Genomic DNA, 14,278 nt, shown 5'->3' on the forward strand with positions numbered 1-14,278 from the left:
AATTCCATACAAGCATATCTCTACTACATGTGGACTTGCTAGTTCTGGTCTTCAATAGCTTTCAGCCCTCTAGCCTGTGCTCCACTGTAGGTATTCTCTTTGTTTTGGTAGCTTTCCATCTGTATTATGAGGATAAAAGCACTGCCCATACTTACAAGGTGTCAAGAGGATAAATACATCGAATGGTCTTAAGGGACTAAGTCTTATAGCAACAGATGTAATGTCAGTTCCTTAAAACAGCAGAAGTGGAGATGACAGGGCAATCAGAACTCTGAGGAAAGAGCAGTTAAGATCAGAAAATTGTCTTTTCTTTTTTCACCCCCTGAACTGGCTTTGTCTGCAACCAAAGGACACTGCAGAAAAAGCACTCTTTGGGAACATGGTGATAGCTAGAATAACTGGAATGGATGGTGAACAAGCATATAGGACAGCAAGATTCTTAACCAGTAATTTAGTTTAAAACTGCTTTGAAATGATGTGAAATGAGTTTACATTTCTGAACTACAATCTATTGACAGGCAGCTCTTCTACCTGCTTAAGAACATAATTGGTTGGAAGTTCTCCAAGACAACACAGAAGAAAAAATAAGAATTGTGAAGAATGCAAGCGACCCAGCAATGACACAGATACTAACAAAATGTAACATCCAGCAACATTATTTAAAGATGTGCTTAATAAATCAATCAAGAACCCTAAAAGAAGAACAAACCTCTGATTCAGAAGTAGCCTTCGTGGTAACTCAAAGTTACTTAAAGTTACCAGCAGAATAACTTTCAGTTACTATGTATCTATATAAGTCAAACCATTTAAAAGGAAAAATCAGAGGACCTGCTACATGCTCAGGTGCAAAAATCTAATGAATCAGAAGCGATCAGTTGCAAAACTGTTCATTTTAGATTTGCAAATCTTATGTGGATTTTAGTTCTCTGAGCTACCAAATGAAGTGAATCTTATTGTGCAGTGCCAATTTTTACCCCTCTTTCATTTTTGCACCATTTCAGAATGTACACCGTTACAGTGATCGTACATTACGGCATACAGAGATTATTACATATGACAGAATTAGTCTGAGTTAACTGCTTCCATTGTTAACTATTACACACAGTATTTGCAGAGTAAGCTGTTTGGTTTAACTTAACATGCTTTTCATTGCATGTACAGCATAGCAGAAACGTACGCACAAGCAACTAATACATCTCTGCTAACTACTAGTAATTTGTTAAGCTGATGAAACCCTACAGCTTACAGTTGTCTGTTCATAACCATATTTTCATTGAAAGCTTATCATATTCTTGCTTCAGTCCTCTTAACCATACAGAAATTAAAAAAAAAAAATGCTTAATTTAGTTTAAAAAACTGTAAACCACAGCTCCTTACAATTTGGAAATTAATAGTTCTGTAAGTAGCAAGAGATTAGCACACCAATTTCTATTGATTTTAAATCCTTGCAATGACTCTCGATGCATGATATATACTTCCCAATCACACAGGGATGTTTCAAGATGTTGCTTTTAAGAATCAACAGTCATGCAGTGACTTCCTACAGTTTGTACCTACAGCCCTTGAAATTGTACCTGAATGCACTTGAGAAAGAAATATGAAGAAGTACACAAAAGAAATCAAAAAGATACAAATTCAGTCTCTGACATTCCACGACAAGTATTATATGAAAGAAAGACATATAGACACTTAGTAGTTCAATGTATTTTCAAATGTATGCCTCTCAGGTGCACAAGGGTTTATATTTAGGAGAGTCAGAAGATGGGCAAAAAGACAGGAGTAGCAAATTCAGCTTGCAGTGAGGACCAAGCAGACTCAACAAGAATCCATGGGTGCACAATTCCTTCCCGAGTAAAACAAAAGCAACAATTTTCTTTTAAATTATTAGTTCTTTTGACTCTGAAAAACTAATTCTCATATACTTCATTTAACAACGAACATAAACAACTCAAGGAAACAGAATCAAAGATATTGCTAGCTAGACATGCTGTGCTTCAGCTTCCATTCCCTTCCAAGGGATGCAAGGACAACCAACAGCTAGAGCATATAGAGGCACTGGGTGAGAAACTAGATGAAAGCCTACGTGGCAACTGTGACACTAAACATTTAGTTGGGTTCAGACTGGTTACTAATGCTCTAGGGACTTGACTGTGACTTGTTAAAGGACAACCACAAACATGAGCTAGACGAATAGTAATGCTGTGGCATACCTAGCACCACCTGCACTACCTCAGCAGTGATAAACCTATTTGCCATGGTGCCAAGTTTTGACAGACACTAATAAAGATAAATGACAGATGACTTTTGAACTTCAAACCAGCAGCAAGCTCCAAAAATATTCAATATCCCTGCTAAGCTAGATGGAGTGGTTCAATGAAAGAGGCTTGGACAGCAACGTGAACTTTTGCCTGGTTCAGGAAATGATGGATGAAAGAACAATCACTCCAAATTTCCAAACACTTGGAAGTTTGGCTATGTCTGCTGAATACATGCAGCAATTTAAGTTACTTCTAAGCAGCAAGGGACTGAGCTGAATAGATCTGAATAGAATTAGGTCTAATTTGTTCCAGAAAGTTCTGAAATTGCTTTGGGTTCACTGTCTGCAGCCTTTTCTCTAAATTGATATTAAAATGATTAAATTTTTTGTTATCACCCCAAAAAGCTCAGCAAATATTCACTGCTCAACATACCTCCAGCCATATCAGGTCCCTTTACTTTTCTTGGAAGGTGTAATTTATTTATACATTCAAGGTATTTAAAACAGAGTCCAAAATATTCATCAGAATTCCTCCATTAATTCCAAGTTCCAGTGAGATGCTGAAAGGTTGGGTAACCTTACCAGTGATGTAGTATGAACACAGAGGAACTACTAAGTATACTATAGCAAATTATCTGCAACAACTTGGCTGCCCCCTTGGAATGTCTTAACTTTATGTACAGCAAAACCCCAATTAAGTGAACATTACTTTCCAAAAACTGAACTACATTCCCTCATCTTTTCTACTCAGGTTCTGTTCTTCATCAGCACATTTAAATAAGCAAATCAGATGCCCTCTCAGACAGCCAGACAATGGAGTTACAAGCTTATCCTATTCTACATGCGTGAGGAAGATTATACCCCTTTGGATCAGCTTTTTGCAGACATACTTACCAGGAAGGCAGCACAAAGAGACATAGAGGGAGCATGCTAACAAAGGCCAAATCAAGCAGCTTACTGATACGTTCTACAGGAGCCTGTGAGTCCAGAGGTAAGTAAGATACATTGCAGTTATTAAGCTAAAATAACAAAGCTAACAATAATTCTACACCATGATTACAACCATAGCCTTATAAAAGTTGGTATTTTGATTATTTTTAAAAACTGGGGACTTGAGACATAGAGCTGAAGAGATTTGCTTACGGTCACACAGCCAGAGGATATAAGGAATAGAACTTGAATATTCTTCAAGAGGTTTAACCCTCAGGAAGGCTGGGGGTTGTCCCATGCTTTCTAGTTTCAAATTCTTATTCTGCTTCTCACTTTCAATGACTGTCTGCATATACAAATGAGGAAACTATATACAGCAGGCTACATTATAACTGATGTATAAAACATCTGCTTTTTGAGTTATGAATCAACTTATCATTTATCCAAAATAACAGATACAAATGGCCCTCACACCTAACTATATCTGGAGTAAACACCTCTGCACTGAAGGAAAACAAAATTAATTATTAAAAAAAAAAAAAAAACAAAAAACACCAACTGATTAAATATGGTGTTAGTAAAGAGCAGTAAGTGAGAGGAACACCATGAAAAGTGCCATATCGGATGTCTCCCTTGTCAAGTTTCAACTGCTTAGACTCACTCCCCTAAAAACAGTTATGGGGCCCCCACCACCTGGATTAACCAGTCTAAATCAGCTCTGAAGCAATCCTTGCTATTTTAAAATAAAAATAGTCTCAGGCCTCAAATCAAGTTTAATTATTAAGCTATAATGTCACATTACAGTTTTTTTTAACAGAGTTTATTTACACCATATTCATTAGGACACCACAGCATTTGAACTACATACTGCATTTTCTTCTCTCAGCCAAAATGCTGACATGCAAAAACATTTGTCTAATTGTACTCCAACACTGATGTGCATGTTTACATAGGCAAACTAAAGAGTGGTATACCATCTGGAGGGGAAACAAACTAAAGGCTGGACTCTTTTCACAGCTTCTCAAATCCCTATTAAAAACTGAGTTCTTCCTGCTAATGTGACTGAACATATTAGCCTTTAGAAAATTAAGACCATTGCTTATCCAGATTTCACTGTATTGCCCTCAATAACTTTTTAAATTATTATTTTTATTTTTAGTAGCCTTACTCTCATGGAATTGTACAATTTTCACCTCACTGCTGTTCTGTGTCATCACAGTAGAAATATGGCAGAAGTAAATATTGTTATTATGTCAAGAGAAAAAGCATCTTGGGGTCACTCACTGTCTCTCCTTGTCATTATTCCCTGTGTCAAAAAATGGGTGCTATCAGATAATGCATTCAGGGCAGGACAACAAATGAGAGAATTTCAAAATGCTTTGCATTCTAAGCAGTCTGTAATATACAATTTTGTTCTCATTTCAATTTTGTTCTCATTTCAGGAACAAACCCTCTGCCGTGCCTCTCTTAAACCTCAGAGATTAACTTTCGGTTATGCATAGGGACAAAGTCTGCTCACAAGATTTATCTGTTTGACCAGCAGGCTCAGATGAGCATTAAAGCTTTGTACTTCAGACTAGTATGCTATAGTAGTTATTCCAGATAGGGACAGATACACATTTAAGAATGGATTACCCCATATAAGCCATTCTAAAATTTTTAGCTGCTCAACAGTATCAATACTTCTGATACCAGCCTCACCCAGAGAAGGGACACGCTCCATTTGTTTTAATTTGGTCTGATACTTAATAAAAAGTGACTTTCATGGCTGCTGTGCTACTTTATGCTCACTGATAATCATACAACATTATTTTTCATCTATAAGAAAATATATGAATCACTCCTGCTATAAGATTAAATAAGGCAAATTATCAATGCAGTATAATTTTCATAACACCATCAATGAAAAATTTGCTATATTTGACTTTTCACTGATATTTCTGGACCAGCAACTTTCCAAAGCACATTTTTCTCTTCTAGCCATGTTTTAGCAAAAAGAAAATGTTCACAAACAACTAAAAAATTTATTTCAAAACTGTATGATAAATATCTGGATTTGGAAATTTGACTCCATTTAACTTAGATAAATGTTAACTTCTGCTCATAATTACACTATTAATTAACAGGTACTATTCCTATGAGAATTTATAGTAGTTTAGGTATAAACAACTTATAGAAGAAGCCACATTAAGAATCTTCCTTCCTGACTATACTTAGCCTTCCTACCCATTGAAATACAGAAGATGAGAAATTTAATCATCTTGCTAGATGTTACCCCTAATAAAATGCGTTTTATATTAAAATGAAAGCAATGCTGAAATCTAACAAGATGTGTATTATGAATGTTTCACTGTATGTGGAGTCATAACCTTAATTTAATAGAACAAATTATACTTTGGAAGACTGTCTACTTGTAAAGTTCTCTACTGAAGTTTTAGTAATTTATTCCTGTCACTGTAAACTTTACCTTTTAATTCTCATTTCATGAATAAAATTTCTTTTCAAAATTTTTGGATTATAAAATTTACATTTTACGGCAATAAGATTTTCTGGTATAGTCTGTGAAAAAAAAAAATCTTGTAAATCTTTTTTCTAATTAAAAAAAATAATAATGAAGCGAAATGTACCCATTAAATACTTGTACCCTAATCTTTACATTTGGTGATTACCTTTCTTGAAAACTAAGCTGCAATCTGTAGAAGCAAAAATCAATATTTGATTTCTTCTGCAGTGCTATATTGGCTGCTTTGCAATCTCCATGTGTTTGCACATAAATATTCTGAAGGCAAATTAAATCAACCAACATTTCTAGTTGCCCCGTCCATCATATGCAAAACATATTATGCACTTAGGATAAATTCGGTGTAAATCATCATCCTAGCCACACATTTAAATACTATAAGCTTCCTTAACCCTCAGCTCAGACTTCCCTAATCTCTAAAAGAAAGCAATGCCAGATGGCCATGAACAACTGCTAAGAATCAGAGGGCCACAGAGAAACACCTGAAGACCTCAGTGATACGGTGGAGAAACACCTTCTGTTTCGACTTACTGCTGGGCCACACTTAGATCAAATTGCCTTGTGGAACTCACATGCAGTCCTTCCACATTAACTCATACATCTGCTAGGAGTTTTCAAAACCTGTATTTTATTGTCATGAATCTAATTTACCAACACTTAATTCCTGTCTGGCAGAAACAATGCACCACCTCTTTGTCATACTTATCACAGTGGCAGTATGTTTGTTATATGAAGATAAAGACAATCCACTAACCACTGTGCTTCTCCATCACCTTCAGGCATATACATACATATACATATATAGGTACATTAAAAAAAAATAACATATACAAAATAGTATATATATAAAACAATGTGCATACTGTATATGTATATATACACATATATAATTGGTCTTCAAATATGCATGAGCTGGTTGCCAGACTGAAGGTGTAGCACAGCTCAGTGCTGCACGAGGGACAGGTTATGTCCTTTTCTCTGTGCCAAGAAGCAAATAATGAACAAAGATTCCTCTTCTTCAACAGAAGAGCATCCTTCTTTGAGCCAACACTGAGAATTGTTCAAGCTAATAGTGACCAGCATTCTGGGACCCTACAAGTATTGAAGTATATAAGTATTGAAGAACCACCTTTTTACTGGAGAAAAACATCACTTCCCACAGCCCAGCCTTCTGCTACTACAGATTCAGAACAACATAGCTTTGTGACAAGCAGACTGGATGGCCCATTAACTGCTTCATTCACCACACAGCTGCTAGACTGTGTCTATAAAAATTCCTTGAAACACAGTTTTTCCACCTATGTTTCCAGTTGCCTAAATCAGTTCCTGTATGAAAAATACAATTCTTGACTTTGTCAGAAGATAAACGTGTGGAAATGGTCTCTTCACCTCTAAGAACAGGAGTCTCACTTGGTTTTAAATATGAAGTTCAGACAGATTTCATGCTCAAACAGGACTCTTCTTTTATATATACATATAATATATAAAAAAACCACCTTGCATCAGAAAAGATGAAAGCCACTGCTCAAGAGCAGACACAAATTCATGGTTTTGGACTTGAATTTCTTAACAGAAATTCAGAAGGAAGCAAGGTTCAAACTGCAGCAGGGTGCTACAGTCTCAAACACGGCCCTGACAGTGATGCTTGGAGACACATTCTGTACTTAATAGCCCAGTGTGCTGAAAGCCAGGACAGATGAGAACAAGCAAACCTGTCAATAGGGGAAAAAAAAGTTGAGAGGAAAGACAGGACTAAAATAACATGGAGTGTTCCAGTACAGGGAGTTGGGGGCAGTGGCAGAGCTGTGAGGGAAGGACAGGGCTGGTCTAGCAGGAGGCACTGACAATTTCAGTGTCAGCAAGGAGTGCATGTAGAGCCAAACAACCAAGACAGCCATAGTAGAACAAGCATAGGTTCCAGGTGCAAAGCCAGGGATGTCAAACTACAAGAACATCTGCCAATAGCATGATTCATTCTAGCTCACATTGCCATGAATAAAAAGAGAAGAATTTTATTTATTCAAATGGCTCAAGACACAGGACAATAGCATAGCCTGGTTATAGAGAACAAGAATCTAGCAAGACTGTAGTCCTCTGGAAGAATGCACAGAATTGTCAAGACTGGCTAGCAAAACTGAATTTAAGTCAGATAGAGTCAAGAACGGGGGACTTCTGAATCGGGACAATGGATCACATTTCTGTTGTAAACTACCTGACATCTTGCATTTTAGCATTTTTCTGTATTTGTCATTAAAGCACCATATTCATTCTGTTTAGCCTGCCTCATAAATATATATATATATTAGATCAGACAGAGATGTGACTAAGTTTAATAACTGAAATAAAAGCAGTATAAGCCTAATTAGAAAAGACATATAAGGGAAGGGGCAAAGGGGATTCAGAGGTAAGAGTTAAGCAAGTACAGGGTTCTAGACTATTTCAGATAGTAGGTTAGACTTAGTCAAGAAGCAATGTATTTGTACAAAGTCCAGCAGAAGCTAAATAGTCATAGATGAGCACACAGAAGAGGTCTAAAATACTGTTTGCAAGGTCAAGAAATTGAAAAATGTGCACAGAGGGTCTTATACCCAGCCAATGTTGCTGCTTGGGAAGAAGATAAAAGAAAAAAAAAAAAAAGGTGACGGTTAAGAGGACATGAACAATGGTATCAGAAGAGCTATAAAAAATAATGGCAACATACAGTACATGAAAATAAGTATATACATATATATATACACATACTTCTAAGGTGTCAAAGTAATAAAACCTTTGAGTCAAATAGAAATGATTTATTCCAGGAATAGTTAAGGCAACATTCTGGTAGGGTTTGTATACATAAAATAAAAAATAAAAACAATTACTAGTGAATTTTGATCAAATGTTCTTCATCTACCACTCCTATCTTTCTGTTTAAGTAAGATTCCCACAACTTCAGTGACTGAAACATCTTAATCTATTACTCCTAAAAGATCACTGTTGTTTGGGTGGTTCAACACTATACCAAATCTCCCATTAATACTTTCTCTCAATGTTATTTCAGTAACTGGGTCAAGAGAAACAGAGAAACTCCTAGTAAGACATCCATTTGTACACTGATGAGCCCTACATCAGAGATAGGTATCTGGACTGTTAGTGGTCATTCTTCCAAAATAAATCCAGAAAGAGGTGTATTCGTTTATGTATGAGGCATATTGTATATTTCTGGATCACAGCCATGAATGATTTTGTTCATTTGTCCAGAAGTTGCAACCATCAGGAAAGCAGTGTGCTTTGATTTTAAACAAAGCAAACTACTTCATATTGAGCTCTGTTCATGCATACACAGTATTTCAATTAGCCTGTGATTTCCTCAAAAGTACTGTTCACTTAAGGATGCCTAGCTGGCAGTTGACTTGAACTTTTCCTCCCTCCCTTGTACGTGACACTGTTTTGCTCAAAGTAGGCACTATGCTTTTAATTTGCTTGCTGAGGCATTGTTACAACTCTTCATGAGTCTTGGCCAAGGGAAGAATTTAGACCCCTGAGAAGCAAATGCAAGTCTCCAACTTCACACATCAACATGGACAAATGTAGCTGAAACTGAATCCAGACTAATTCATCATTCCAGTAATTTCGCATTTATGCTGATACCATAATAGGTTAGAACATATGTAATTTACTGTTTTTAATTGGACAAATGGAACAGAACTTCATTCAAATGAAAAAGCCATTTGTCAAATGAAGTTTACATAAAATAAATGAGATTTATGGCAGCAATGAGAATGCACTTCTAAATTAAACTAACCTACAGCTTAATAAAATATGAGGTATTACAAAAGAATGCAAAAATCCTTCTAACCACAGGACTTTAATGCTACAATAATTCTGCTCTTCCTAAAGGACAACAATTTTGCCCTTTCTTAAATAATACAGTTCAAAACATATATTAGAACACTGAGTTTCAAGAATTAGTAGTTAAACCACAGTAATCAGGTGATAGTAAAGATATAGAAAGCTTGTGCATTTTCCCATTAGGCACAGGTTTAACATGGAAAATATTCTATGCAGGTGGAGGGGGAGGGGAGGGAAACATGGGGGGGTGACTTACTGTAGTACTTCACAGATGCACTATACACATAATGCAGCAGTACAGGATACACTAATAAATGAAGGCAACTGAAAAGGCAGTACTCACCCAAAATATCAAATTGAAAAGGAACATCATATATTTCAAACAACACAGGCAGCCTCTTGCCATGTTGCACTTCTTAAATTCTAAAAGGAAAACAAAGGACAGATCCAGATAAAAGACCACATATTTGCTGCCTTTGGGTGCACTGTATTTGTCACTTTTTATGCCAGTCCCAGTTCCAACACCGGTCCCGGTTCCAACCCCGGCGTGGTTCTGTGTGCGTGATCCAGCTGTACCATAGAAAGCTCCAGCAGTAAAACCTCGACCAAATTGCCTCCCTGAGGCGGAAGGCTTAGCAAAATCTGAATCTTTGCTATCCAAAGATGGACTCCGGTGAATTGAAGAATCCTCGCTACTTGACTTCTCCATGATCTCTCTTTCCACAGTTGTCAGATTTAATGTATAGCATCTCTCACCATTAAACGCAGTGCCTTGCAAACGCACAGTACAATAAGGGCTGTCTGTATTTTGCTTCTTTTTTTCTTCATACGTAAATCAGATAATCACTGCAGAATTTATTCACTGCATTGTTGTTGTTTTTATCTATTTTTTATAGCAATGCAGACTGTACTCTATCTGTACCATGGATTTATATATTAACATCCCATGCAGGAGCATACTCATGATTTATCTTGATGAATCAGTTATGCAGAACTTCAATTTTTATTCAGAAAAGCCATAAGCTCCTTCTCTCTGCCCTTAGTCTACAGCCCTCTAATCTATAGGCAGCAGATGGTCCTTGCATCCATTTCCAAAAAGCTTCTGCAGTACACCTGGGCGACTTTCCTGTAGCCTGATCACTTTTCTTGCTCTCAGCTTCCTTCTCTGTGTCTCTCTGACCGTTTCACACACGCTGTCTTTTTTTTTTTTTTTTTTTTTTTTGCCACCCGTTTGCAGTATCTCATTCAGTAATCAGCTGTAACAGCACGCTCTGTGTTTCACTGCTGTTGATGTGAAATCATCAGCAGCTGCAACCACTGGGCATTTCCCACAGAAATCCCTGACCTAACTATCAAGTAATAAATCCACCCTCTTGCTTGCCCCTCCTCTCTGCTTCCCATCTGACCAGTTAGAAGAAGCCTTCTCCCCTAGGGCACACCTCCATGACACAGTACCTTTAAGAGGATTTAGAATTACTCTTGACTATACAAGTGCACAACAGAAAATCTCTTTAAATGTCAAGTACTGTTTAGCTGTTTATGAGCTTGAACTGTGAGGTAATGATACTCATTTTATGCAATAAAATTCTGCTAAAAGTATGGATTAGATAGATGAGACCTAGCCTCTCCCTGCTCGCAAAATTAACAGTGACTGCACGTACTTACATTTTTTTCTGGCTTAAATGTCACGGGACAAGGAACTGGTACAGACTAGCAGCTGACATACACTGAATAGGCACATAACTATACATGCACATAGCACAATGCCATCACCTATGATATAATTAACCATAATAAGAAAAGCAGAGCTGCTGTCTCTTAAAGGATGATCAATCAATTCTTAAGACTTGAAATGCAAGGATATCTGAACCTGCAGCTATTTACAGTCTGTTTAACTAGTAAGTCAGAGATTATTCTTGTGTATGCTAATAAATCATCCTACATTGCACGTAGACTGTGAACTAGAAACTCTGACCCAAATGCCACATTACTTTTCTGGATAGTAACACAGATAGTATCTGGTAGAACTCTGAAACAAAGTGGGCAGGAGTGTGCAAATGTGGTGGTGCCTATGTGTGCAAGTGCTTGGAGTGGAGGGAGAGAAAAACTTCAGGTCACAGCTGGAACTTACAAATTTGTCATTTTGTCACAACCATAAAAAGAGCACATCGATGGTGCAAAGTGGGAAAACATTTAAATTGCTTGTTATTTTTTATTTTTTATTTTTTTTAAGAAAGAAATCATCTCAGGAGGCCACTACAAAAGAAATACAGCTACCAGTAAAAACAAAAGTTATTCCCAATTTTAACTGACCCTCTCACATTTCTTCAGTCTTTTATGCCCAACAGCACCTTAAAATTCTATTATTTTTATATTGCAACATTAGAATCAACATTCTAAAGCAATGCAGTACCTCTCCTGATAAGCCTTTTCTGTGAAGAGATCTTTCTACCATGAAGTACTTCATACCATGAAATACATAGTATTTGTAAATGTAATAACCTTCTCTCACTTCTTCTGCTTCTTGTTAGAACAGGATTTTAACAGGCAGGCCCAAGCCTGTGTCAAACAAATTTATTCACTTTGCTTTTTAAAAGCAATTTCAGAACTACTTGCATAAAACTTCTCCATCAGAAATATGACTACAAGATAATGACTAAGTAGTCCACATCATACAGTGCAGCAGAGAAGGTTACACACAAAACACCCTAGGAAAAAAAAAAAAAAAAAAAAAAAAAGATAAATTACAGTGATCAAAGCGGGGCATTTCTGCATTTCTGTACATGTCTATGATGTGAATAACAACTGCTCCCTTGGAAGTTTGTAAGGACCACCAGTCTCAGAGAAAAACATGGGAGAAACTTGCAGGCCATGACCAGGTATCTACCCGAGACACTGGAACTTGCAGTATAAGTATCAGTCAAAGCACAAGGCAAATGCCTGAGCATGGTTTTAGAAGTCTGAAAAGGCTCTTCAGTTTGAAAAATCATTTACTGGTTGTGAAGTACTTTTAGAATTTACAAAACTGAGCTCTCAGTCAAAAATAATATGAGAATGCACAAGTAGTCTAAAACATTTTTTTAATATTTACTCTTTGGTTTGTTATAAATTTTACACTTACATAAAATAGAAAGAAAGGAATTAGATCTTCAGGAAAAAAAAAAAGTGCATTTGTGAAAACTAATGCATAAAAAAAAGCACCACAATTCTTCCTCATGCTTTTTTTCAATTTTTTATTAGTAGACCACCTTTAAGTTTTCAATTTTTCTATTTTTGCCTTCAAATACTACAAAAGATTTGCTTTTTCTAAAATTACTTGTAAAGCACCTTTCATTCAGAGCTAACCATGACCGGTCTACACCACCATTTATACTTTAGAATGCACAGCCAAAGAAATAAGTGTAGCCAATACCCACTTTCAAAATCCAAGTTTGAGTAACTAGCACTGGAGCAAAATGAACCAGCGTAGCTTCCCCTTCATTGGTGTACAAAGCAAACGCATGACTCTCCTACGGCTATGCTGCTAGGGAGACTCTACAAGCTTCAGTAACCTTCTGACACTTGAATCTAAGGCCCCAGAGCAGCTTTACAGATTAGATGCCACTTCCTCCTGCTAGAAACACTAACTCAGTGCTTATGTAGCTCAGTTAATAAATCACACAGAACTACTTATTTGCTGAAAAAATAACCAATGAAAAATCTGTACCCAGTTCCTCCAACTGTGTTTTGACTAGCCATAACACGTAACTTTCTCTGATCGAGACTTTATTGGCAGGTGTTGCTGCAAGGCCATTCAACGTTACAGTTGTCCCACTTGACATGGGACCTCAGCACAGGAAAGAGCATATTTGGCTTCACTGCAGCTCTCATCTCTGATGAGTAATTAGGGCATGAAAAACATTCAAAAGCTCGCTCTGCACTTCATTATTCTTCAATTACTGAATCAGAGAATTTTGATGCCAAAAAAAGCCTCCACATCAAAAATATAATCTCAGTCTCCAACACAAATGCCTGGGACAAAGAAAAAATATCAGCCTCTGACATCTGAATAGCTCAGTCCAGTTTCAGTGGTAAGAATTTAGGCCACTTTCAGATATAATGTGAATGTCACAACTGGTGTAGCAGAAAGAATGGAAAGGAAGGTTATTAGTAACAACGCCCAGACAACATAGGCTGGGTCTCCTATTGATACCAACTTGCCTAGGTCTCTTCTGGGAACAGCACACCATTGTCCTGAGAACAAAGATCCCAACAACTTCATTTTTTATTTGTACTTTCCCTAAGCCTTTAGTTTTATCTCACCAGAACTTTGGTGCCAATTACACACAGCTACAGTGCTCCTGAACACTTTTGTTTGTTTCTACCCTCTTCAGCTGTTTCTACACAACTGCCTTGTGGAACCATGATGCAAAGCAGAACAAAAGCTGACCAAGTTTAGACACATATTTATAACCATGTATTTATAAAGACATAATACAGATACAAGTGTATTTAAGCAGCATATGAAGAAAAAAAATCTTACTTTTTCCTTTGTAAAAGATCCCAATTTATTTTACAAAACAGCCCCCTAGATGACCTTGCTCACACAGTGAAGGGGACAGGGACTATAGCAGGCAAGAACAGGAATAAATGTCAAAGGCTGAGTAAAAATTTCTTAAGCTTCTCTTATGATCTCCCATGATTCCAGACTTGAAAATATGAAACATTAGTTGTTTTTGAAGAGGGGAAATAAAAACTCC

The 14,278-nt window shown here is 36.8% G+C and overlaps 1 protein-coding gene across 3 annotated transcripts in view; it reads right to left on the minus strand.

Annotated features, from left to right (window-relative positions):
- Positions 1–14,278, minus strand: part of TSPAN9 (tetraspanin 9) — a 172,504-nt gene that overhangs the window by 85,594 nt on the left and 72,632 nt on the right. For 2 of the 3 annotated variants that reach the window (XM_082779190.1, XM_082779191.1), the window contains one exon: positions 9,883–9,962. In XM_082779190.1, the coding sequence (XP_082635316.1) occupies positions 9,883–9,945 (63 nt within the window). In that variant the 5' untranslated portion in view covers positions 9,946–9,962. Of the gene's footprint in view, positions 1–9,882; positions 11,031–14,278 lie in introns of those variants that run through there. The other variant, XM_082779189.1, reaches the window with a different exon arrangement.

Source organism: Aythya marila, assembly GCF_965140915.1.
Source record: "Aythya marila genome assembly, chromosome: 1".
Classification (NCBI taxonomy): Eukaryota; Metazoa; Chordata; class Aves; order Anseriformes; family Anatidae; genus Aythya; species Aythya marila.